A 27,872-nucleotide genomic window follows, 5' to 3' on the forward strand; every position below is an offset into this window, starting at 1 on the left:
TTATCGTTGCTGCTTCTGCTGGATAAGGTTCTCCCATTGTGCTATTAGTTTGTGCGACGAAGGCGCATCTTCAGGATTTAAGTCGCAGAGTTGTGCCAGGGACACAGCTGGCCGCATACCTGAAGTCCGCTGGCGATTCTCAAATTGTGGTGATGGAGTTCCTCTGCGAATAAAAATTGATATTTATTTATTTATTTATTTATGTACCTATCTATATAAATCTTAAGTACACGACTTTATAAGTATGTATTATATTTGTAATTACCTCGGGGAAAGACTAGAATTATTGATGGCTTCGCAAAGTTCACCTATTGACTTAGTAGATCGCAGTGTTTCAGTCAACGGATACGTAATCTTGTCCGTATTTTCTTCATCTGACAACTCCTCGCTTGATTCACTAATAATAAAAATATGAGAAGCATAATTGATAGATTATTGTTATTATTATTCTTTATTTAGGAGGTTTTAGTATTAGTGAAGTTGAAGTTCAAAACCAAAAAAACAAAGTTCTAGTATTCGAGGGCCGCTAAATAAATCTAAAAGTTTTAAAAAGCTGCTGTTGCACTATCTAAAACTATCATAACTTTTCGCTCTCACGTTGGAAATTTTAGTTTTTATGCTCATGCTTTGCTTCCTTTAACACAGCACGGAAACTTGATTCTCCTCCGGTAGAATTTTTTTGGCTACTTTGTAGTCAATAGTATTACTATTGACAGTTAATTTGTGGCCATGCTACTGTTGTTGGTTTGACTTCATCAGCAAAATGTTCCTGATGAAAAAAATTTACGTGTACTTATGTTGTAGAGCAAATACGATATTTTTTCATTACTTGATTATTTTCTCAAGATTTTTAAATTTTTTCAATTTTTCACATGAAGCATTTAATATTTCCAAAAAAATTTAATATTTTTACCTTTGTTATACTATAACAAAGGTTTAAAAATTGGTCGAAAAACACGAAATGGATCCGGGGCCCGGAGGGCCAAGTCACATATACCAATCGATAGGGTTCGACGATTTGAGCAATGTCTCTGTGTGTGTGTGTGTGTGTGTGTGTGTGTGTGTGTGTGTGTGTGTGTGTGTGTGTGTGTGTGTGTGTGTGTGTGTGTGTGTGTGTGTGTGTGTGTGTGTGTGTGTGTGTGTGTGTGTGTGTGTGTGTGTGTGTGTGTGTGTGTGTGTGTGTGTGTGTGTGTGTGTGTGTGTGTGTGTGTGTGTGTGTGTGTGTGTGTGTGTGTGTGTGTGTGTGTGTGTGTGTGTGTGTGTGTGTGTGTGTGTGTGTGTGTGTGTGTGTGTGTGTGTGTGTGTGTGTGTGTGTGTGTGTGTGTGTGTGTGTGTGTGTGTGTGTGTGTGTGTGTGTGTGTGTGTGTGTGTGTGTGTGTGTGTGTGTGTGTGTGTGTGTGTGTGTGTGTGTGTGTGTGTGTGTGTGTGTGTGTGTGTGTGTGTGTGTGTGTGTGTGTGTGTGTGTGTGTGTGTGTGTGTGTGTGTGTGTGTGTGTGTGTGTGTGTGTGTGTGTGTGTGTGTGTGTGTGTGTGTGTATGTATGTAATGATTTTTTCTATCGCCTGTTTCTCAGAGATGGCTGAACCGAATCGTTCGCTATTACTTTTGTCTGAAAGGTGTTATTGTCTAGTTGTTTCGTGATACGACGTTTCGTTTAAAAGTTATAAGCAAAAATGTGAAAAATACGTGACACGGATTTCTTCGGAACTACCGATTTCAACGATCTTAGTTTCATTTGATATTAAAGCCCTTATTAAAGCTAAATTGTTCAGGAGTTTTTAATTGAAAACAAACAAGTACTTTAAAAGTTGCTTAAAATGCTTAAAAAATATGTTTTGACAAGGTAATAATTATCGCCTGTTTCTTAGAGATGGCCAAACCGATTTGTGCGCTATTAGTCTTATTTGAAAGATAATATATCCTAATAGATCACTATTGAATGATTTTTTGATTAGAGGTTTAATTTGAAAGTTATGAGCAACCGTATACACCACACCAAAATTAACAATAATTTGTAATGATTTTAACCAAGATAATCTACCTAATTTCAATTATTTTAATATCAAACGAGAGGTTTTGAAACTACGAATATATATGCAAAATTTCATAAGAATTGGTTTTACCGGTCAAAAGATATTAACCCTCGAACACTCGCGCCAACTTTTGTAACACAGTTACTCGCGCGTAAAATAGCCCCAGACCAAAGAAAACGTGTGCACTAGAGTTTTGGCTGGGAAAACTTGGTTTTGGGTTTATCGAACCTTTGGAAGAGTTTCTTGAAATTGAAAGCTCTATCATCTGGTGGAATTTAAATTTTGATTAATCCCCCTACAAGTGAAATAAAAAAATATTTTTCTTCAATGTCAATATAACACATTGATGTGTTCTGCAAAGTTATGAAGCATATTATTACAAGAAATTTTGCTAAATTTTGCTTTTGCTCTGCAGCGAAGATAGAAAAATCTTATTTATTGTATATGAAATTATGAATTTGTAAAATCAGTTTTTCTATTTTTGCTCTTTTTGTAATTGTTGTATGACTTTTTCATGTACTACAAAATTGTACAAATAGTAAAAATACACAATTTCGCTGAAAATAGTATACCTGTATGTTTGCTTGTTTAGGAACTGTAGAACTTTGATTATAAAGAATACCGTCATCCGGGGCGAGATTCTGCCAAAAAGCATATGTTTTTGTTCTTTAGCTCAGTATACACACAATTTAGGAACTAAGTTGATTTCAAACCTGTCAACGTAACTAAATTGTTCAATTAACAACTACCGTAGAGATGGTTGAGTTACAATGAAACCTAATTTTACTAGAAGTGCATGAACTTTGGCACAATCTCATCTGTTGCGGTAGAAACCGCAGGGCAGGCAACGCTGTCACTGTCGCAAAGTGAGGCCTGCAAGCAGTTCGATGAAACTTGCAACACCACGGGCGGTGAGTGCAGGAAGCCGATGTGAAGGGAAAAAACCTGATTTAATCCACCTAGTGGTGAAAGGAACCTTTGTTATACGATCTTACTTGCTATTTGAGATAGAAAGCGACACGTTTGGCTTACATGAAATTTTTGGAAATTGAATAAGTTTACAAAATTTGAACCAAATAGAAGCACTTATAAATTTTGATAGTTCCTTTTCTCATGAATTTGCTGAGTAAGTTGTTACTAATGAGGGTAAGTCCAAGTAAAAGTAAGTTGTAAGATGAAATATTATTCTTTAACATATGCATTGCGTAGTAAAGGTCTAGTTTATAAGTTTTTCAACTATGCATAATTTCCTGTAATGCCATTTTCTTTGATTCACAACAATAAAGTTTTCTTGAATAAATTTCATCAATTTTTATTAACTTTCGGTTACTCATGCTGTTGTATTTTGTACAACATGTGTAGGTTTTTGAATGCCATTACAAATCGTATATTACGTATATACTAACGTATATTCTTCAGTAAACTTGTTATGAGCAAAATGTCCGAATTATTGAATGCATTAATACTTTAAATTGTTAGGAAACAAGATTAGCATAAACCGACATCACAGAAACGAAGCAAGTAGCATGTGAGGTGTACCGCAATTGACTCCAACTGGAATTTTCTCTCGTTTCTTCACATGGAAAAATGGTGTCTGTATGCAGCAAAACTATCAGCAAATGTAAAATGTTTAAGATGTATCCGTCTGTTGGTAATCGAGTAATTCGGGGTCAAAATCAGGCTGTTTTTTACATTTAAGTTCTACAGTTCCTAAACAAGCAAACATAGAGGTATACTAAATTCAGCAAAGTTGTGTATTTTTATTATTTGTACAACTTTGTAATACATGAAAAAGTCATACAACAATTACAAGAAGAGTTAAGGTACCAGTACACTGTTTGCTGAATCATCCAATATTTGATCTATTTCATCAAATAAATTTGAAAACCCGTGTACTGACCCAACCAAATATTCGAACAAATTTTATTTTTCAAAATGTCGCCGAGCTTTTCCAATAAAATTTGGCGGTTTGTAAAACAGTGTAATATGCCAATCAAATTAAATTTGTTTTCGTAACATTTTGCGCTGTTCGCCGGTTTGTTTGCTTGAAACTTATCAAAACAGCTCATAATGTTTATTATTTGAACTGCTGTCAAAATCGAATTTGGTACAGGAAAAATCGTGCAGAAAGGGAGTTTTGCAAAGGAAATGACACTGGAATAAATCAGGACATTATTAAATCAATAGTAAAAAGTTAAAAAAAAAGATTATGAATAATGAGGAGATCACTTAATAGACCTGTTTTTCGAACATGATTTGTTTAACGGGAAAATAACAGTCATTAACTTTTCGTCGGAGAGCCTAATTTCGAAAGCAGTTTTTGGACCCAATAGCTGGGGTCTAGTTGTAAAAATATAAATACTGCCTTCTTCTTGCCAATCTGAACACAGCGAATATATTTTCATTAACAGAATTTTTGTTTCAAACAAAAAAACTGCTTTTGAAAAAGAAAAGAAAAACTGATTTTACAAATTCATATACAATAAATAAGATTTTTCTACCTTCACTGAAGAGATAGAAGCTTACTGTGCTCAGCAAAATTTCTTGTAATAATATGCTCTAAAAGTTTGCAAAACACATCAATGTGTTGTATTGAAACTGAAGGAAAATAATTTTTTTATTTCACTTTTAGGGGGATTAATCAAAATACAAATTCTACCAGACGATAGAGCTTTCAATTTCAAGAAACTCTTCCAAAGGTTTGATAAACTTAAAACCAAGTTTTCCTAGTCAAAAGTCTATTGCGCACGTTTTCTTTGGTTTGGGCTATTGTGCGCGCAAGTAACCGTGTTATAAAAGTTGGCGCGAGTGTTCGAGGGTTAATATCTTTTGACCGGTAAAACCAATTCTTATGTAATTTTGCATATATATTTGCAGTGTGAAAACCTCTCGTTTGATATTAAAATAATTGAAATTAGGTAAATTATCTTGGTTAAAATCATTATAAATTATTGTTAATTTTGGTGTGATGTATTCGATTGCTCATAACTTTCAAATTAAACGTCCAATCAGAAAACCATTCAATAGTGATCTATCCGGCTATATTACCTGCCAAATGAAACTAATAGCGGGTAAATCGGTTTGGCCATCTTTGAGAAACAGGCGTTCATTTGTACCTAGTCAAAACAAGTTTTTCAAGGCTATCTTTTAAACTGCTTGTCTGTTTTCGATAAAACTTAGAAAAATGTTTAGTAATAGTAAGAGCTTTCGTTTGGTACTAATATCGTTAAAATTGGTTGCGTGGTTTCGGAGAAAACCGTGTCACGTAGTTTTCACATTTTTGCTTATAACTTTCAAACGAAAAGTCAGACCACGAAACCATTCAATAGTAATATACTAGGCAATAATACCTTTCAAACAAAAGTAATAGCGGTCGAATCGGTTCAGCCATCTCCGAGCAACAGGCGATAGAACATTCGGAGCGAACACACATACACACATACACCCATACACATACATACACACACACACACACACACACACACACACACACACACACACACACACACACACACACACACACACACACACACACACACACACACACACACACACACACACACACACACACACACACACACACACACACACACACACACACACACACACACACACACACACACACACACACACACACACACACACACACACACACACACACACACACACACACACACACACACACACACACACACACACACACACACACACACACACACACACACACACACACACACACACACACACACACACACACACACACACACACACACACACACACACACACACACACACACACACACACACACACACACACACACACACACACACACACACACACACACACACACACACACACACACACACACACACACACACACACACACACACACACACACACACACACACACACACACACACACACACACACACACACACACACACACACACACACACACACACACACACACACACACACACACACACACACACACACACACACACAGACATTGCTCAGTTCGTCGAACCCTATCGATTGGTACATGTGACTCGGCCCTCCGGGCCTTGAATCAATTTCGTGTTTTTCGACCAATTTCTAAACCTTTGTTATATAGTATAACAAAGGTAAAAAGGTAAACAAAGCGAAGAAAAGTAAATTGTTCAACGCGTGGAAGATTTTCTCTAAGAAAACATTAAAATAACGATTCATTATACAAGTATCTTGTGATATTCTCTAAACTACGTGCTTTTCTAACCTACGGGGTAGTACTGTGAGTCTACAATAAAATGTATAATTGTTCTCACTAGTATTTTTCGACTGAGATGTAATTATCGCATGATTGGGATTTTGGCCGTTCAGTCATTAAATTTTAGTAGACGTTATATTTGCCTTTTGACGCCAACGTTTCGACCCGGATGCCGTTTCGAGCCCTGATGAAGATCCAAATACGGGTCGAAACGTTGGCATAAAAAGGCAAATATAACGTCTACTAAAATTTAATGACTGAACGGCCAAAATCCCAATCATTCGATATATTTGTTCTCCTTAACTAAAATAAATTAAAACACAAATTTACATACAGGTAACAGGCAGTGATACGAAGTTAAAAGTAAATCGATTCAGCGCGTGAAAAGTGAGTTTCTTAATTAAAGCAGTAGATGAAAGCTTATTTCGTAGTGATTACGTTGCTAGCTTGTTTATGTGACTTAAAAATACTGTAAGTGTATGTCCAACCTCGTCCTGAAGATAGGCATATGATGCCTGAAACCGGTCGACGTGTACTGTAAGTGTACTATTAAAATAATTGATTTCCTAACTAAAATAAATTAACACAGAAACTCACATGCAGGTTACGAACAACGGTTAAAAAATTTGCTACTGTAGGCGATTTGTAAAAGCACTTAATTAAACAGAAAGGTAGCGAGTAAGGTATAAATTAGATCTAAATTTGTTATTCTATCTACTAAATCTAATTTGAACTATGTACAGGCTACGTAAAGTACCATTTGTGCAAAGAAAACGAATCCGATCTGCAAGAGGTTACCCGGATTGCGTAACTAAATTTGTAGGTTAAAAACAAACTTATAAAATGATGATAAAATCTTTACAAAATATATATACAATTTCAGCTTTGAGCAGTCCAAAAATATTGGCCGATTTTTCAAGGAGTTAGTGACCGAAATCCTAACAAAATCAAAAAAATTTATGCCTCAAAGGATGGATTCTGAAAATCGAGATTGCATGATGTGCAATGCTCCGAACATGATTTGCGAGATAAATGTGAGCTGTGGGACCACTACTCGTGTGCTGGCGTTACCGAGGCGGTAAAGAAGCAGGACTGGAACTGCATTACGTGCACAAATGCATTGCAGGTTCCAAAGACCAGAAAAGCTGCCAAGAACGGTGCCAAAAAGACGACTGGGCAGAAAGCGAAGAGTGATGCTGGATCCTCTATTGGGTCCATTTCGGAGGGCGCTGGTACGCTAGAAGATTCTCTGAAAAAATTGGAAATGGAACAGCGCGCCAAGGAGAAGGCCTTCGAAGAAGAGATGGTTTTGCGTGAAAAACGTTTGGAGATGGAAAAAGTTCTCCATGAAAAACGTCAGCAAATGGAAAAAGCATTCCACGAGAAACAACTGCAGCAAGAGCGCGGGCTTAAAGAGCACCAGGTACAGGAGGAGCGCAAGATGCTGGAAAAGGAGTTGGCAGAGAAAGCCGCCTTTCAAGAACGGCGTAAGAAAATGTACGACGAGTTTCAGAAGGCAAAAGATGCCGTCGCTGAGCCGGCTGCCGATGAAGAGAAACACGTCGAAGTTGATGCCGAAGAGGAAAAGGAATCTTCCTTTAATAGGAAAGTCAAGTTCTGGTTGAAAAGGCAGACGGTTGGGAAAAATTCTCCGCCGGCCAAAGCGAGGCAGGATAACCAGATAGCAAGTTCGTCGAAGCAGGTGGTAGAGGACGGTTTGCACCAGCAAGAAGAAGAGGAAGAAGAAACGAATGAAAGTGATGAAGAAGAAGGAAGTAGCGGTGACATCCGAGAAGAAAGTGAAGAAGAAAGCAGCGATGATGTTCAAGAGGAAAACGATGATGAAAAGTTTCAGCTGTCTGAAGAAGAAAGGAAACTACTCGCTCGCTTGCTAGCCGGCAAGAAACTGAAAAGGTCGTCGATGCAGAAGCAGCAGCCATCGGAGAAAAAGAAACAGCAGCAGCAATAGGTGACGAATAAGTAGCGATGCCAACAGCAAGGTTGCGGATCCTCTCTAAGAGGCATATATCACAACTGATTCCCATCATCCCATCATGCTTGAATCAGTAACACCGCATGAGAACAGCTTCTTTTTCGCATACGAACATATACCGAACACGAATGTTTGTTCTCTTTGCGGCGGCAGTTCGTAATCCGAACGGACGTCGCTCGTGCATGTGATAATTACTCTACGAAGCGGGTTGTGTTCGATCTTTCTGATTGCTCTTCGCTAGCGAGGAATTTCCGTATAGTGATCAAAATGAATGTTCGCTGCGATTGTTTGGGAATAATCGAAGTGATTACTTTTGCAGGCGCTTTTTACGGTTCAACTTGAGCAAAGCATTTTGAGCCTGCATTAATGATGCGTGATAAATGGTTAGCATATTTACTGCAGAACTCTGCTGCAATTGATAAGTATTAGGGGTATTCACGTAGCACTTGCGGTGTTGCGTAGATATACGGCGTATTGCGTATTTATACTGTCGCTACTCGCATAACAGTTCCATCTCCTTAGCAACCGGAACTGTAATGCGAATAGCGGAAGTATATTCACGGGATACACTGTTTACGCAACATAGCAAGCACTACGTGAATACCCCTATTATGTTTATGTAAGAATTGCCTTGCTTATACGAGAATGTATTCCACAAGCTTTCAACCAACTGGCAAAGATCAGGGCGGTAGTTCAATTTATGAAAACGTTAGTTGATTAAAAGTTACTCTAATTTAAAATATTTAAAATGGCAAAAGGAGCTTCCTTATTACCATTAGGATTTTTTTTATATGAGTCATCCTTAGAACAGATGTCAACTATATAGATATTTGTTTATTACACACAGTAGATCACCGTGTTTGCGCGTGTGTTTTATTTTTATTGCCAAATAGTTTTCAAATATGTACTTAGTTTTTAAATGAACCGCTCTGTAAATACTTTAACATTGACAGAAATACTAGAAGCATAATAAAAGAAGCAGTTTACAACGGAAGGTGATTTTAATAATGTTATGACTTTAGCAGCTATAAGTAGAGAATACATTTATTACTACTTTACATGTTAGTAACAAATACATATTTGTATGTTATTCTTCTTGACTTTTTCAGTGAGAAATAAGAACTAAAATGTTTTCAGTGGCCATTGATATTTAAACATACCAGTATGGGAGAGACGTCTACATTGAGACACTTTTTTCCAAACTTTTTAAAAAATTTTTGATGATAGCTACCAACGAGCTGTTTAATTCATTTGAGAGGTATATCCTTCTAGTTTTTTGATAAAAACCTTTAACATACCCAAGCAACCAAAAGTTCGAATTTCACGTAAGGAACAAACTTAAAAGTTCATATTTGGTTCAAATTTAGTTCCGCAGAACTTTCTTGCTGAACAACCAGATACTACATTTTTAAACCGAACTTCATTCTCATTAAAGTACCGTTAATATCTACAGCAACTTGAAAGTCCAACATGCAGCTTGAAAGTTCAACATACAACTTGAACGTAACTTAGAGTTCGGATAATGGTGTCTAAGGAAGGTTAACAAGCTTTATGTCTATGGATCTATAGCTTGCTAAGCAGCTTTACTTGTAATTAACCGAACTTCAAAGTGGCCTTGAGCTCGCTGCATAGAGCGCTAAGCAGCTTCTAAAGGAACTTTGGGAAAAGTTTATAAAACAGCACTTTTAGTTCTATTTTTATACTTTTCTATTTTCTACCTCCGCCTTCTCCTAACTTTTGTAAAGTCGGTTCATGCGATTAAGATAGACCATATAAAAAAAGCCTAACTAACACCGACCGCTTCTGGATTTGAACCCGAGCGTTCCTCGTTGCAAGCCTATCCTGATGCATTGCGCCATCTCTGACGCCGCTGTGACATGAATTTTGCCGATGAGTTGTTCTTAAGTGTAAGTTCGTTTCGGGGCTGTAATAAATGAGAAATTAGCACATCGAATAAAAACGATGCAAATCGCATACTCAAACAACGGAGCAGTGGTGTGCGTCTAAGTCACCGAAAAGAACTACTCGAGTTCAAATCCCCGAGGTTTTGGTTGGTGGTGCGTGGTAAGTTAATATTATAAAAAAAACAGTCGATTATTAACCGAAATTAAATGCCTTAGTTAATGAGAAATGTCATGAATCTGCAAAACAGGAACAAGTGGGAAAATATTTCCCCAATCTTTTTTATTTTTAAGATTATTGGAGTTTCTTTTTGGGCTGAACAGTGTTCTATATAGCGACTTAAGTAAACTTTTTGCGAACTTTCTAGTTCTGTTAGAAGTTACTTTGTATTCCCTTCGAAGTTTAATCATCAAATACGAACTTGAAAGTACGGTTGATTACTTAAAAATGAAGTCGAATAGAGTTCTATTAATGATCATTTCGTTGGCTGATTAAGCCAAAAATCCCCTTTTATCGGAACTTTTGGTTACTTGGGATATACATTGCGTAGTAAAAGTCGAGTTTATAGGATTTTGAACTACGCATAAATTTCTGTAATGCCATTCTTTTTGATTGACATCAATAAAGTTTCTTGAATAAATTTCATCAATTTTTATTAACCTTCGGTTACTCACGCTGCTGCATTTTGTACAACACGTGTAGGTTTTTGAATCCCATATTTAGTGATGTCCGTTAATCGTTCGATTAATTCAACTAATCGAATAACACGTGGAATATTCGAATCATTTTTAATCGAATACTGCCAGCACGAGTAGTTGAATTAATCGTATAGTTCAATGAGTACGAATAATGCCCGAACAATGCTCGTTAATCGTTCATAATCGTTCGATTAATCGAATTGAAAAATAATTTGTAACGGCCTAACTGCTGATAAAGGTTCGTAATCGAAAGAATAAAAGTGTTGAGTGTTTGGTTTACTTGAAGAATTTATTAACTTTGGTTTACTTGAAAAATTTTATTAAGCTTCTATGTACTATTAAGATAGCAAAAGTTACAATTCAAAGTAATTCGCTCGTTTAATTAATAAAACTCATTCGTTAAGATTTAGGTTAAGATTTAGGTAGTGATAAAATAAATTACATTTACAGCTAACACTAACAAGTGCGATATATAACGCAGTACGACATTTATCTAACGGAAATTTGCATTAATAAATACGAGTATAGTAGGATTTCGAATTTGACAACAAATGCGTATTGCCTATTTTACCATAATCTAGACGCTATTTTGATATGTAAAAGTTTTATAAAAATAGGTCATAAATGGGCTAATTATAATTAATCAGTGATTTTGCTACAATTGCAACAATATTATAGCTAAAAAGTCCGACAAAGCTATCATGCCGACGTAAGCAATTTTTTGTTACCCTGCGGTAAGACGTAATCCTACGGCTATATCTAGCGGAGGCCACCAAAAGGCGGTGATGGGCATTAGAGGATTAATTAAATAATTTACGCATAACTCAAATAAAAATTTGGCACGATACCTTCTTTAATTCTTATGCGATTTAGTGGCATTATTGAATTGTTTAGATTGATTCGAATAATCAGAAATGCTTCCCCGGCGTAACGTTCAGTCTTTTTCAATCTTGATGAGCGCTCGTCCCGATTATTCATTATGAACGATTTGCTGCGAAGGCGAACTCCTAGACTACTACCCGACGGCATCGGCTCGTAAGGAACAAACGGAGACGAACAAAGCAGAATGAAAAATAGCAGTAGCAATCGTCTAACACCGATCGCTCATGAAAAATCACGCTGGTGACATCGCTCGCTTCGTTCACGAATGCAAACGGACAAGTAAACTGCCGAACGCGTTCGTGAAAGATTGTTCGTTTTGAATGCTAGGATGCGATTTTCTGCAACCTTGGCCAACAGAAACACTTGCCGGGGCAAGTTCGCACAGTCGTGCCGAAGCTGTCAAAGGAACAGATTGCTGCACGGCAAGCCCTCTCCAAAAACCTTCCAATGTTTAAAGGTGAACCGGAGTTGTGGCCTATATTTATAAGCAGCTACGAGTACACCACGCAGACGTGTGGGTTTTCAAACTTGGATAATCTGAAGCGGTTGCAGGATAGTCTTCAGGGCAGTGCGCTCGAAGCTGTGAGGATCCGTCTCGTTCTTCCGGAATCTGTTCCTGATGTTATCAACGATCTTCGACGACTCTTCGGGAAACCGGAAAGCTACTCAAGACTCTGTTGACGAAGGTCCGCGGCGCACAAGCTCCGAGAGCTGATCGGCTTGAAACCTTCATCCAGTTCGGGATAACAGTGAAGCAGCTCTGCGATCACCTCGAGGCAGCTCACCTGTCGGATCATCTCAGTAATCCGATGTTGGTAAATGAACTGGTGGACAAACTACCGCCTAACTACAAGTTGGACTGGGTCCGATTCAAACGGGAAAAGACAGGGACACCGCTACGGGTCTTCACGGATTTCATGAACGACATCGTTTCTGATGTGTCGGAAGTTTGCGAGTTCTCTGCTTTCGGTCTGAGCGAAGCTCCATCTTTCGGGAACGGAAGCCAAGGAAAAAGGAGTTCGCGAACGTTCATAGTTCTACCCCGAGCAAACAAGAGTTTTTGAAGGAAACGAAGAAGCCGTGCTGGGTCTGCAAGCGGACGGATCACAAGTTACGATTCTGCGATGACTTCAAAAGGCTTTCAATCGCAGATCGATGGAAGACGGTGGAACAAAATAGATTCTGTCCGCTGTGCCTGAATAACCACGGTAAAAGTCGCTGTATCTTTAAGGTTCGCTGTAACGTTGGTGGGTGTCGAAGCGACCACCATCCTCTGCTGCATCGTGTCGAACGAGCCGTTCAACTACTAAACGTTGAGTGCCATGCCCATGGACGTCTGAATCGAGCCGTCATCTTCCGTATGGTACCGGTTACACTCTACTTTCGGAACTACGCGATGGATGTGCTCGCCTTTCTGGATGAAGGGTCGTCCACTACGTTGGTGGAGGAGTTTGTTGTCAACGAGTTGAACGCAGAGGGAGTAACTGAGCCTCTGGTCGTTACGTGGACGAGCAACGTAAAACGTTATGAGAATCGGTCGAAGAAATTTGATCTCAAGCTCTCAGCTAGGAGATCCCGAGAAATGCTGCCATTGAAGAACGTTCGTTCGGTGATATCGTTGAAGCTGCCGAGTCAGGCCAAGCCGTACGATGAGATCACGGATCGCTACTCGCATCTGAAGGACTTGCCGGTGATGAGTTACGCGTTGGAGGAACCTCGCATAATTATAGGCTTAGATGTTTGCTCCATTGGAAACCCGCGTAGGTGAATCTGGTCAACCGATTGCTGTGAGGTCGAAACTTGGGTGGACCATATACGGACCGGAAAATTGTACTGCTGCTGCGGAGAGCTTCGTTAATGTTCATTCCGTCGAGGCACTCAGCAACGCGGATCTTTACGAGATGTTGCGAGCCCAGTACTTGCTGGAAGACACCGGTACTCCTTGCAACGCGGCATTAGAGTCGGCGGAAAATCTTCGCGATCGTGAAATCCTGCAAACGACGACAACGCGGATCGGCGACCGATTCGAGACAGGCCTACTATGGCGTGAAGACACCAGAAGGTTCCCGGACAGTTATCCGATGGCGGTCCGGCGGATAAAAGCGTTGGAGAAAAAACTAGCGAAGAATCCCGAGCTGAAACAAAACGTCCAGCAGTAAATAGTAGAGTACGAGGCGAAGGGCTACGCGCATAAGATCACCAAAGAGGAACTGGCGAAGGCGGAAAAGAGTGCGGCCTGGTATCTTCCGTTGAACGTGGTGGTCAATCCACGGAAGCCGGGAAAAGTGCGCTTGGTGTGGGACGCGGCAGCTTCGGTGAATGATATATCACTCAACACCGAACTGCCCAAAGGACCGGACATGCTGCAGTCGCTGCCCTAATAAACCATTTTCGTGAACAGCGAATTGCGTTCGGAGGGGACATCCAGGAAATGTACCACCAGATACGCATACGGGGGGAAGATAGGCAAGCCCAGAGGTTCCTGTTCCGGTCAAGTCCGGCTGATGTACCGACAGTGTACGTAATGGACGTAGCCACATTCGGGGCCACCTGCTCCCCCTGTTCAGCGCAGTTCGCGAAGAACGTGAATGCCGTCGAGTTCGCAAATGAATTTCGACGACGCGATACGGCTGGCGAACGAAGTGAAACATATCCATTCCCGAGGAGGCTTCCGAATTAGGAACTGGGAGTCCAACTCCCAGCTGTTTCTGGAAGCGATGGGCGAGCAGAAGGTGAATCCTGCCGTCCACTTCAGCAGAGACAAGAACACGCAAACCGAGCGAGTTCTGGGAATCGTATGGGAGCCCGAAGGCTGGTAAACGGCTGAATAATGCGTACCGTCGGTGCCTTGTGCACGTGTAGGCATAAAATAGACCCTACAGTGGTCCATAGCCTCTTATTCAGCAACTCCTATTCCTACCGCCTCGTGGTACCAGCCGGGATACGAGCAACTTTGGTGGAGATCGGGTAACCAACCCCGGTGGAAGCCAAGGTCGTATGCTGACAGGAAAGGAGGGCTCTTTCGAGCTTCGTTGGCCCTCAGGGGGTTGGTGTAGCAGGCTTTGTGAGCCGTCACCACCAAAAACACTAAAGCACGGAACGAAGAACAAATATATTCTTACTGGAACAATCGGAATAGACCCCCGCGACGAAAAAGGACTATGGATTGGAAACTCGGGACGTGGAACTGCCGATCTCTCAACTTCCAAGGGAGCACTCGAGTGCTCTCCGACGTATTGAAGAGCCGCAAGTTCGACGTCGTAGCGCTGCAGGAGGTGTGCTGGAAGAGCTCAACGGTACGTACGTTCAGAGATGGACATACCATCTACCAGAGCTGCGGCAATACACATGAGCTGGGTACAGCTTTCATAGTGATGGGCGAGATGCGGAAACGGGTGATTGGGTGGTGGCCAATCAATCCTCGAATGTGTATGTTGAGAATCAAGGGCCGATTCTTCAACATAAGCATTATCAACGTGCACAGCCCTCACCTCAGAAGTACCGATGACGACAAGGATGAATTCTACGCGCAGTTGGAGAGTAAATACGACCGCTGCCCAAAACATGATATTAAGATCGTCATCGGGGATTTCAATGCTCAGGTCGGCCAGGAGGAGGAATACAAACCGGTGATTGGAAGGTTCAGTGCACACCAGCGAACCAATGAAATGGGCCTAAGACTTATCGACTTTACCGCCTCCAAGAATATGGCCATACGTAGTACCTTTTTCCAGCACAGAATCCACCATAAGTACACCTGGAGGTCACCAAATCGGACAGAATCACAGATCGACCACGTTTTGATCGACAGTCGGCACTTCTCAGACATTATCGACGTCAGATCCTATCGAAGCGCTAACGTTGACTCGGACCACTACCTAGTTATGGTTAAGATGCGCCCAAGACTCTCCGTTGTAAACAACATTCGGTACCGACGCCAGCCTCGGTTAGATCTCGCGCGGCTGAAGCAGCCAGACGTCGCCGCAAACTACGCGCATTCACTCGAAGCTGCGCTGCCGGAAGAGGACGAGCTGGACGAAGCCCCTCTCGAGGACTGTTGGAACACTATCAAAACAGCCATCAGCAGTGTAGCGGAGAGCTCCATCGGGCATGTGGCTTGGAATCAGCGGAACGATTGGTTTGACGATGAATGTAGGAGGGTGATGGATGAGGAGAACGCTGCGCGGGCGGCCAAGATGCGCAGTGCCACACGTCAGAACGTGGAAAGACACAAACAGAAGAAGATACAGCGAAACCAAATCTTTCGGGAGAAAAAGCGCACCCTGGAAGAGCAGGAATATGCAGAGTTGGAGCGGCTGCATCGTTCTCAGGAAACGCGAAAGTTCTACCAGAAACTGAACGGATCCCGCAAAGGCTTTGTGCCGCGAGCCGAAATGTGTCGGGATAAGACTGGCAGTATTCTGACGGACGATCGTGAGGTGATGGATAGGTGGAAGCAGCACTTCGACGAACACCTGAATGGCGCCCAGGCGGAAAACCATGGCGGCGGGGAAAGCGATTTCGACAGTGCAGCAAACGGGGAAGAGGTGCCAGCCCCAACGATAGGCGAAGTTAAGGAGGCCATCATGCAGCTAAAGAACAACAAGTCAGCTGGAAAAGATGGCATCGGAGCGGAGCTTATTAAAATGGGACCAGAAAAGCTGGCCGTTTGTCTGCACCGACTAATTGTTAGAATTTGGGATACGGAACAGCTATCGGAGGAGTGGAAAGATGGGGTTATCTGCCCGATCTACAAAAAGGGCGACAAGTTGGACTGTGAGAACTATCGAGCGATCACCGTTCTTAATGCCGCTTATAAAGTGCTGTCCCAAATCATTTTCCGCCGTCTATCACCAATTGCGAATAGATTTGTGGGAACTTATCAAGCCGGCTTCATCGAAGGTCGGTCTACAACGGATCAAATATTTACACTGCGGCAAATCCTCCAAAAGGGCCGTGAATACAGAGTTCCCACGCATCATTTATTCGTTGACTTCAAAGCCGCATATGATACCATCGACCGGAAAGAGCTATGGAAAATCATGGACGAGAACAGCTTCCCCAGGAAACTCATCAAACTGATTAAATCTACGTTGGATGGTACACAGTGCTGTGTTCGGATTTCAGGTGGATTGTCAAGTTTATTCGAATCACACAGAGGGCTTCGTCAAGGTGATGGTCTTTCATGCCTGCTGTTCAACATAGCGCTACAAGGTGTTATGAACCGAGCGGATATCAACACGCGGGGCACGATATTCAACAAATCTAGTCAATTCGTCTGCTTTGCCGATGACATGGATATTATCGGCAGAACATCTGTGGCGGTGGCTGAACAGTACACCAGACTAAAGCGCGAAGCAGAAAAGATTGGGTTAAAGGTAAATACGTCTAAAACAAAGTACATGCTGGCCAGCGGAACCGAGGCCGAACGACACCGCTTGGGCAGTAGTATATTGATCGACGGCGATGAGTTTGAGGTAGTCGATGAATTTGTCTACCTTGGCTCACTGGTAACGGCGGACAATGATACCAGCCATGAGATTCGGAGGCGTATTATCAGCGGAAGTCGTGCTTACTATGGGCTCCACAAGCAATTGCGGTCGAGCAGACTAAGTCCCCGTACAAAGTGCACCCTGTACAAGACGCTTATTAGACCGGTTGTTCTCTACGGGCATGAAACATGGACAATGCTCGAGGAGGACCTGCGGGTGCTCGGAGTTTTCGAACGACGAGTGCTAAGAACGATCTTCGGCGGCGTACAGGAGAACGGAGTATGGAGGCGGAGGATGAACCATGAACTCGCACAGTTCTCTGGCGAACCCAGTATTCAGAAGATAGCTAAAGCTGGACGGATGCGATGGGCAGGGCATGTTGCAAGAATGCCGGACAACTACCCTGCAAAGATGGTGTTCGCCTCAAATCCGGTAGGAACAAGACGACCAGGAGCGCAGCGAGCAAGATGGTTAGACCAGGTGGAGCGAGATTTGGCGGAGAGTACTCGGTGTCCGAGGAATTGGAGAGCGGTAGCCCTTAACCGAGTTACATGGAGAAATTTTGTTCAACAGGCTTTGTCTTAGGACGGCAAGCCACCTAAGTAAGCAAGTATGGGAGACCGAAGAAGATGTCTTCCTGTTTTCGACCACTGGACGAGAGGAATATCAACCGGTTCTGCAAGGGGTCAAAAGACCAACTAAGAGGATCGTGTTGAGCTGCGTCATGGCGATGTTCGACCCACAAGGGTTGCTTTCTCCGTTTACCGTTTTCGGTCGCATGCTGGTGCAAGATTTGTGGAGGACCGGTTGCGATTGGGACGAGGAAATCGACGACGAATCGTTCCAAAAGTGGATTCGCTGGACAAAAGTGTTGTCGATGATCGAAGAGACCCGAATTCCCCGAAGTTACTTTGGAGATGCTAGAACCGACCAAATCGAGGACCTCCAGCTGCATGTAGTCTCCGATGCTAGCAAAGGCGCTTACGGTTGTGCGGCCTATTTTCGAGCCGTGGTAGGAGGAATAGTCCAGTGCGTGTTGGTGACCAGTCGAGTGAAGGTGGTTCCACTGAAACCAGTATCAGTCCCGAGGCTCGAGTTGCAAGCGGCAGTGCTAGGAGCCAGAATCGCCTTGGCGGTACGAGACGGCCATTCGTTGGAGATCAGCCAGCGGTTCTTCTGGACTGACTCAACGACGGTGCTCTCGTGGATCAGGTCGGATCAACGCAAGTACAAGGAGTTCGTGGGCCTTCGTATTGGTGAAATACTTACCTGTACAAACCTGTCGGAGTGGCGCTGGGTTCCGACGAGGATGAACGTCGCAGACCAACTGACGAAAGATCCTGAAATCAGTTCGACGAGCGCCTGGTTCACTGCGCCGAGATTTCTATACCTACCGGAAGCAGATTGGCCGCAGCAGAAGTTACCGCGTTCAGATGCGGAGGAGGAATTGAGAGCGCATCTGCATGTTCACGACGTGCAACTTCCCGCTCCCGTGATAGACGTCACCCGAATTTCTAAATGGACGGTCCTGGTAAGGACGCTAGCCTGCGTGTTCCGGTTCGTGTCGAACTGTCGAAGAAAGCTACAGGGGTTACCGCTAGAAATGCTGAAGCCGACGAAAAGACAAGCACAGAAGATTCTACCAATTGATTATGCGGTGTTGCGGACGCCACTGAAGCAGAACCAGTACGAAGAGGCGGAAAATTGGATGATACGGATGGCTCAGGCAGAGGCCTTTAGCGACGAACTGAAGATCCTTATGAAGAACTCGAATCAACCGGCCGAGACTTGGTTGGAGATCGAGAAATCCAGTTTTCAGAAACAAGCTGACTCCTCTCATCGATGAGAATGGCCTCCTGCGCATGGAGGGTCGGACTGGCCCGGCGAAATTCTTACCATTTGACTTGCGTTTCCCGATAATTCTCCCAAAAGACCATGTCGTTACCTGGAAAATTGTGCAACACTATCACGAGCGGTTCGGCCACGGATACAGAGAGACCGTCAAGAATGAGTTGCGGCAACGATTCGTGATTCCACAGGTGGGTAGTGTTGTAGCTAAAGTAGCGAAAGCTTGCATACAGTGCAAGCTGCAAGGTTACCAAGTGTCGTCCACGATGTCTACGGATGGCTGCTCTTCCGGTGCAAAGAGTCACCCCTTACCTACGACCATCCTGCTTCGTAGGAATAGATTACTTCGGGCCGATAACGGTGTCATGCGGCCGCTGTAGTGAAAAGAGGTGGATCGTTCTGTTTATATGTCTGGTAGTCAGGGCGGTTCATCTCGAAGTAGCACACTCTCTAACCACGCAATCGTGCTTGATGGCTATAAACCGGTTCATTGCGTATCGAGGTCCGCCATTAGAAGTGTTCACAGATAACGGCACAAACTTCAAGGGGGCAAGTAAAGAAGTGGAAGACAAAGTACACAGCATCAACGAGGACTGCACAGAAGACCTGACATCATCTCGAATGAAGTGGTAATTTAATCCCCCGGCTTCACCGCACATGGGTGGAGTATGGGAGAGACTCGTCCGTTTCACGAAAGATGTGCTGGGGTCGATAGACGATGGAAAGCGACTGACGGATGAAATACTTGCTACCGCGATAGCCGAAGCAGCGGAAATTGTAAACAGCCGCTAACGTACGTAGCACAGGAATCGGATCACTTAGAAGCCCTCACTCCCAACCACTTTCTACGTGGAATCGCCCCAAACGAACCGAGGTTCAACGTACCACCCGTAAATCCTGCAGTAGCCCTACGAGATTCGTATCATCGATCGCAAGAAATAGCTGACGAAATGTGGAAGAGGTGGATCAGGGAGTGAGTGCCCTCAATCAACCATCGTACTAAATGGTTTAGTGAAGCAGCGAATTTGAAGAAGGGTGACCTGGTGTATATCGTCGAAGGCGACAAGCGGAAGTGTTTGGTACGAGGAGTCGTCGAGGAGCCGATAGTTGCTGGAGATGGAAGAGTGCGCCAAGCCGTGTAGCCGGGTTCGTACCCATAGTGGCGTGCTGAAACGAGCGACAGCGAAGCTTGCCGTGCTTGAGCTAAGTGAAGGTGACGCTGGACCGGATGTACTCCCTGGACCAGGTTCACGGGCCGGGGTATGTTGCGGTAGAAACCGCAGGGCAGGCAACGCTGTCACTGTCGCAAAGTGAGGCCTGCAAGCAGTTCGATGAAACTTGCAACACTACGGGCGGTGAGTGCAGGAAGCCGATGTGAAGGGAAAAAAGGTAAACAAAGCGAAGAAAAGTAAATTGTTCAACGCGTGGAAGATTTTCTCTAAGAAAACATTAAAATAACGATTATATTATTCAAGTATCTTGTGATATTCTTTAAACTACGTGCTTTTCTAACCTACGGTGTAGTACTGTGAGTCTACAATAAAATATATTTGTACTCCTTAACTAAAATAAATTAAAACACAAATTTACATACAGGTAACAGACAGTGATACGAAGTTAAAAGTAAATCGATTCAGCGCGTGAAAAGTGAGTTTCTTAATTAAAGCAGTAGACGAAAGCTTATTTCGCAGTGATTACGTTGCATAAACCTTGTTTATGTGACTTAAAAATACTGTTAGTGTACTATTAAAATAATTGATTTCCTAACTAAAATAAACTAACACAGAAACTCACATGCAGGTTACGAACAACGATTAAAAAATTTGCTACTGTAGGCGATTTGTAAAAGCACTTAATTAAACAGAAAGCTAGCGAGTAAGTTATAAATTAGATCTAAATTTGTTATTCTATCTACTAAATCTAATTTGAACTATGTACAGACTACGTAAAGTACCATTTGTGCAAAGAAAACGAGTCCGATCTGCAAGAGGTTACCCGGATTGCGTAACTAAATTTGCAGGTTAAAAACAAACTTATAAAATGATGATAAAATCTATACAAAATATATATATGCAATTTCAGCTTTGAGCAGTCCAAAAATATTGGCTGATTTTTCAAGGAGTTAGTGACCGAAATCCTAACATCACCCCTTCTAGGGGGTGACATTGTGCCAAAAACATTAAGTTAAGCTAAAAACCTAAACAGTGAACATTAGCATGTTTATAAACAATACACATAAATATAAGTATAAATAAGTTCATATGGGGCCGTCCATGAACTAAGCGGACTATCAGGGGCTGGGGGTCGGCCAAAAACAACGCATCATACAAAAAGTATGAACGAAAATAACCCGGGGAGGTCTGAAATAACTAAAAATGAGTTCGTAGTCAATGGACAGCCTTCATATAGCCAGTAGCGTTTCTAGGGTTAACAAGGGGGAGATATATGGAGGGCGTGTATCCTAAGGGGGCATACCTATTTGATCATTTAACAAAAGTAACCATTACTTCGTTCGAGAACCCGCGGCCGCAGAGCATGTAGCCCATCTCACCCCTCCCCCTCCTTAAAACTGGCCGTTTATACACGGTATAATATATTCGTCTTATATTAGAGTGTTTATTCAAAGCATCTGAAATTTTCAGAGAAAAAGTAAAAATTAGTTTAAATTATTTGGCAAACCTATATGTTGCTGTTTACTTCAAAATGGATGATGCAATCTAATCTGTCAAAATATTGTGCTCAATAATAAAGAATGTGAGTGTACTCGTGTATACTGAGGCATTTTTGTTGTGTATGTGAAATCCACAAATTGGATCGATCATTATGGCTTGGCACAATCTCACCCCCGTGAAGCTCGAAAAGTACAAAGTTTCGAAAAATATTATTTTCAAAACTTATCTAACGCATAATAACCTTTCAATACATTGTAAATGATTAGTTTATATACCTTCAAAATAGCAAGTTGATGCGATTTCTTGTTTAGGTGGGTTTATGCCGGACATTTTTTACAAGCGTTATTTCCGACTATTTTTGATCGCGAACTTTGAAACCCTGTTTAGGCTAAATAGTTTGCTAATATGATCTGTGTTCCATTCTATGTTATGAATAAATATGTTATGTTCATCATCATTTTGAATCAAGGTCACCAGTTTCTATGGATATAATAAATTTTCACAAATAAACATTTTTGGTTTTTGGCCCAATCTCACCCCCGTGGCACAATCTCACCCCTGATGGCGGTACCCTAATTTTGACTCCGAATTACATTTTAAACATTTTACATTGCTGATAGTTTTGTTGCATACATTTTCCCAACAATTTAAATTATGAATGCATTGAATAATTATGACATTTTGTTCACAATAAGTTAGTTGAAGAATATACGTTAGTTAAACAACGATTTGTAACTTTATAACAATATGACGTTGAAAAACCTACACGTGTTGTATAAAATACAACAGCGTGAGTAACCGAAGGTTAATAAAAATTGATAAAAATTATTCAAGGAAACTCTATTGACGTGATTCAAATAGAATGGCATTACAGGAAACTATGCATAGTTCAAAAACCTATAAACTAGGCCTTCACTAGACAATATATATGTTAAAGCATAAGATTTTCTCTAACAACTTACTTTTATTTGAACTTAGTCAGATTAATAACAACTTACTTATCCTTACTCAGCAATTTCATGAAAAATGATTTGATTTCTATCTCAAATAGCAAGTAAGACCGTATAACAAAGGTTCCTTTCACCACTAGGTGGATTAAATCGGGTTTTTCAAATAAAATTTTCATGTATCGGAAACTTGATTCTCCTCTGATTAATATGACACCTGTAGAATAACTTAGTATTTTACATAACGGATAAATAGCGTTTGTAAAGTGGACAGTAAACATGAGACATTGCGAGCGTAAGTAATTACCTTTCGTAGCATAGCTCCAGTAAATTGGATTGTGATGCAATACGATTCTGCTTGCGGAAGCGCTTCAGTTCACTTTCTCTGTTCTTTAAATCCAGCAGCTCTTTTTGAATTTTTTCCTCAACTGGTATATATCCGCGTCGGATGGGCTTGCCATTAGAGTCCCGTTCAATCACTGGCGGTGTTGAGATAGCCGTCGGTGGAAGTAAAATATGTGTCGGCCGGTTGAGCTCGATGGGAGACTAGGGAGTTGAACAGAAAGAAACGTTAAAATGTATATTTATGAAAGCATGAATGGCCCTTACCACGTGTTGATCTAATATTGCAGTGTGATTGTTGTTGATAATATTGCTGCTAACGTTACTGGCAGGCACCGAGTGTAGCTTATTCAGTCGGCCTCGAGAGGCAATAAATTTTTGCATTATACCTCGCTGATTTGGATTCGGGTTGAAGCGCCGGTTTGGAGAAATTTGAAAAAGCTGCGGGGTGGAACGCGCTCGGGTCAACGCCTTGGACTGGGGCGAAATAAGCTGACGATTTCCGTTGCTAACTGTATTGTCGTGACCATTGGCAGTAATTAAATGATTGTTTACTGCCTCAATTTTATCTTTTAAGTTGGATACCGATGGCGAATGAATAGGACTAGGCGAAAGGGACAGTCCAGAGTCGTCCGAATTGGACGACGATAAGCAGTAATCATGACTGTCGGTAGCATTGTGACCTTGCCGAAGTTCTTGTTCTCGTCTTGCTACTTCGTTGATTTCTTCCTGTATCCGTTTTAGGGAGTCATCCGTCTATAAAATAGAAATATCAAAATGAAAACAAGACAGTTAGAATAATTAAACATTACTTTTGAGCATGTTGCAGTATTCCTACATTCACGAAAAATAGGATTCGCGGATGGCTAGGCCCCCCGCAGGAAAAACTTAGTCCCTCCTCTTGAAAAAAACGTCTGTTTTTGAAAGTTTAAAAAAAAGTTTAGTTGGGAAACATAAGGTAATAAAAACTTGAGAGCAATGTTAGTTTGCATTCCTTTTATAAGTCGGAAAAATACCGGGGGCTATAGCCCTTTCTAAAAGTGAGCGCGTAGTTCCGCTAATAATAATAATATTTAATTCTACTACAACTATTACTGTTATATTTCATTTGACAGATTGCTTATTACGATTACTACTTGCCGTCATTTTCAGTGAAGAAAGTTCGTTGAAACTTCAATTGAAAATTTCAAAATGAAGGTTTTTCGTGCCTTGTATTCAATATTCATCACCCGGTTAATTTTGATTGACTGATCAGAATGCATTCAATATTATTCTTTAAATTGAAAATTTTGGTCCCTTTCGTATCTCTACCTAACGGAATTCACATTTACATAAACCAGCCTCTGGAAAAAGTTTTCTGCTTTTGCTAAAGTAACACGATTATTCCGTGCTGTTTTGGCCGTATTTGCAGGAAGCAGTTTAAGACAAACTGGCGTTCTGCGGCGAACAAAATGGTCAAAGTAGCTATAAACTTCCTATAAACTATTAACTACAAACTATTTATTATGCTTTTTTTTGTTAGATTATAGTCACTTTAACAGCTTGGGTCATTCGTGACTTCTGCGGGGTTGGGATTTGAACCCGGGTCCTCGGCATGAGCGGCGTGAATCTAACCACTACGCCGGGACTGCCCTCGATTTTATTATGCTAAATAAACCGCAAAAGACGACCTTAAGACTGTCGCAGTGGCCTTTTAACCCAATGCCCAGCTGGCAAAAAAAAAAACTAAATAACCTTTCAAAAAATATTTTATTTAAAAGAAAATTGAATGAATCTACACGAATTATTGTTCGATCAAATTTTGGTCGTAACAACCTTGTTACAGCTGAAAGCAGCAACCCTCAAAGCCTGTAGTATTATTCACATGGTTCACACAGTTATTATTCATAATGCCGAAGAAACAACAACAGAGCAATGTTTCACATATCTATAAAAGACGACCAATGAAGAAATTATACCATTCAGTGCACTCGCGTGGCACCGCTGGCGGATAGTTGCTGTAAATCAATCCGTTGTTTTCTTTCATATGTGAACAATCCCGTCAACTGTGAATAATTCCCGTAAACGATTGCGAACAACTCTTTATTCAAAATTAGATCGTCACCTATACTTGAGTAATAGTTTTCCTTTATTGGCCAATCATATTATAAGAAATGAAAGTTTGTAAATTATTTGTTAAAATAAAATTGGTAAACTTAAAGTTTGGTTCATAATAGCCAATAATCAGGAACCATGAAGCATACTAAGCAGTCGCTATGTAGCATTAGGCAGAGGCAGAGATCTAGGCTCCCCACGTTTTGCTTTAAAGACGTTTTCTGCAAATAGCTGCCAAAATGCAATGCTGTCGACCACACAGCAAACTCAATATTTTAGAACTCAACTATTAGAAAAAATAACATTGAAACATATTGCTGGAGTTTCCGATCAGATAAACGAAGATAGAACCAACAAAAGGGCGAATGTCGCAAGTCTAAGTAAACCAGGGAAAAGTTGGTTTTCCTATCTTGGAATAACTCTCACCCGTTTTGTTTATGTTCGCGACATTTGCCCTTTTGTTGATTCTATCTCGAAATGTGCTTGTTTTGTAACTTTTATGCAACGTAAAACAGTATAGGACCTAAAGAAGACACGCCTGAAAAACGAAGCACCGTTTTAATGACTTGATAATTTACATAAAACCATATCTTTTCCTAGCACTAATACCACTTCTGTAATAATTTTCACAGGAAAGTTGTTGAACAGAAAAGACAATACAGTGCATAATTTCCATCGGCATGTGTAGGTCATAAGATCATCATCCCGCGAAGTGAATCCAATATGCAGAGAAAATAACAGCCATGTGCCCTATATACCTTGCCTTCCGACAACAGGAGAAATTTATCTCGTAACTATGTTGCAACTGCCGTCGTATGTATGCTGTGCTAACCCTTTCTACAAAGTACTAACAATAATTTCATCTTCACCTTCATCCGTCACGAAGCAGACCTTTACGGTCAATGATTGCACCGTACTGTTCCGTACTTGGATGCATACAGGAAGACATAAAACCGACATCATTTTCATTTCGACAATCTTATTTAGACTATTTTTTTTATAAATCACTACCGAAAAAACTTCCGGTGAGAGTCAGGAGAACAAGGTTGTAGCTGGAAATCGCTGGAAGCTGGAAAACGAAGTACCTAGTTAATAAATTTGGATCATTCTGTGATTACTTTATTTTGCGAATGGTAGAAATTACCCCTTAAAACCCCACACTTTTCCCAGCAGGGATAGAAAGTTTTCAGGAAAATTCTCTTTTAAGTCAACTAAGAAAAAGCCGCTGACATGTATTTTTAATTTTGATCCTGTGTCCCGCAACGCTACGTTGAGAAAACGCAACGCTGAGGGTTGAGGGTATACCGTCTTTGCATACTTTCATAATTGTGCATAGAAATACTTCATACTTTTTTTACCGTTAAATAAGGATTTTTTTTGGAATTTTGAGTATTAATAAAGATTAAATGAACGAGTAAGAGTATTACATGTTATGTTTACTGTTATATATCGTAACATTTGGGTTGCAGACCATCTTTGATCTTTGCACTAGGCGCATAGTATGCAGTTTGAGTGCAAAATGCACGGCATCGCAGATGAACAAATGCCTACCAACACGTTTCGGTAAAGTTGTAACATTAAATTTGGGTCCATGTAACTGTCGTTGCTGTCACTCAATTCTCCGAGATATTCCGGAGGCAAAGTAAAGTAACTTTGCCGATTTTATTACGCTTTTATCACAACGGCTGCTTCATCTGCTGTCAGTGTTCGAAGCTGCAAATTTTATGTTATATAAACTTTTACAATGTTTCCGGGATATTTTGAACAAGCGAAAGTTAAGATTTACATTCATTTGTTTACTAAAAAGCAACGACATCAAATGAAACACCGCAGCGAATAAACGGAAACAAACATTCCCGTTGCAAATTTTGAATATCGTTTCTTTCTACTGTGTTTTCGCAACGCAGAGCTTAAACCCTGTCTATAAATTACAAAAATAAGCAAAATTATGAAACAAACTATTTTTTGGCAAGTAACCGATTCTTACTAACACTGATTAATAGATCAGGCGTTAATAGAAATAAAATCGAGTTTTATGAGCATTTTTCCTTAACTAAAATAGCAAAACCTGTTGTTTTGTCACAGCTGTAATTATGTTACATGTAACATCTGACCTTTGAGCAAAAACAGGTCGATTAGCTTTTTGCCTTTCTACTATATAAATATATAGTATAAAGGTATAGAAATCACTTGGAAAACCGGAAATGGAAAGAAGGTCCTGCGGGCCGAATGTTATATACCATTCGACTCAGTTTCGAAAACTGAGCATTTTCTGTGTGTGTGTATGTGTGTGTGTATGTGTGTGTGTGTGTGTGTGTGTGTGTGTGTGTGTGTGTGTGTGTGTGTGTGTGTGTGTGTGTGTGTGTGTGTGTGTGTGAAAAGAAAAAACTTTTACCGATTAAATTCCACTATTTAATATTTATTCGCGACAGATACGTATACGCTTTGAAATAAGACACTGATGAAGCCTGTACGTCGTAGGTGAACTACATATCTGTTGCAAATAAATATTAAATAGTGGGATTCAATCGAAAAGTTTTTTCTTTTCTTTGATTTCAGATTTCAATTGTCATTTTCTTCACTTGCTGTTACTCACAATTGTACAAGAAAAGCAAAAAGCGAAGAAAAGCAGTTTATTTAAGCATGTAGGTATAGTGGTGTATAGAAATCAAAAATAATTTTTCCAAATAAATTTGTACAAATTCCAAACAAATTTTGCGCAT

General features: G+C 41.0%; 1 protein-coding gene across 1 annotated transcript; it reads right to left on the reverse strand.

Moving 5' to 3' along the window:
- LOC128737975 (uncharacterized) lies at positions 1 to 27,872 on the reverse strand. Its single transcript, XM_053832768.1, has 5 exons — positions 27,849 to 27,872; positions 23,323 to 23,811; positions 23,021 to 23,259; positions 266 to 397; positions 1 to 163 (listed from the first exon to the last, which is right to left on the reverse strand). The coding sequence occupies exons 1-5, from the start codon at positions 27,870 to 27,872 to the stop codon at positions 1 to 3; spliced, it is 1,047 nt and encodes a 348-aa protein (XP_053688743.1).

This window comes from Sabethes cyaneus, chromosome 2, assembly GCF_943734655.1.
Source record: "Sabethes cyaneus chromosome 2, idSabCyanKW18_F2, whole genome shotgun sequence".
Taxonomy (NCBI): Eukaryota; Metazoa; Arthropoda; class Insecta; order Diptera; family Culicidae; genus Sabethes; species Sabethes cyaneus.

Excerpts from the sequence above, each read along its gene's own strand:
- LOC128737975 (XM_053832768.1), bottom strand. The coding sequence starts at position 27,872 with ATGCGCAAAATTTGTTTGGAATTT. Across the intron at positions 23,812-27,848 it reads GCAAAATTTGTTTGGAATTT|ACGGATGACTCCCTAAAACG; the intron begins GTACAAATTTAT and ends TCTATTTTATAG. Across the intron at positions 23,260-23,322 it reads CAATATTAGATCAACACGTG|TCTCCCATCGAGCTCAACCG; the intron begins GTAAGGGCCATT and ends TCAACTCCCTAG.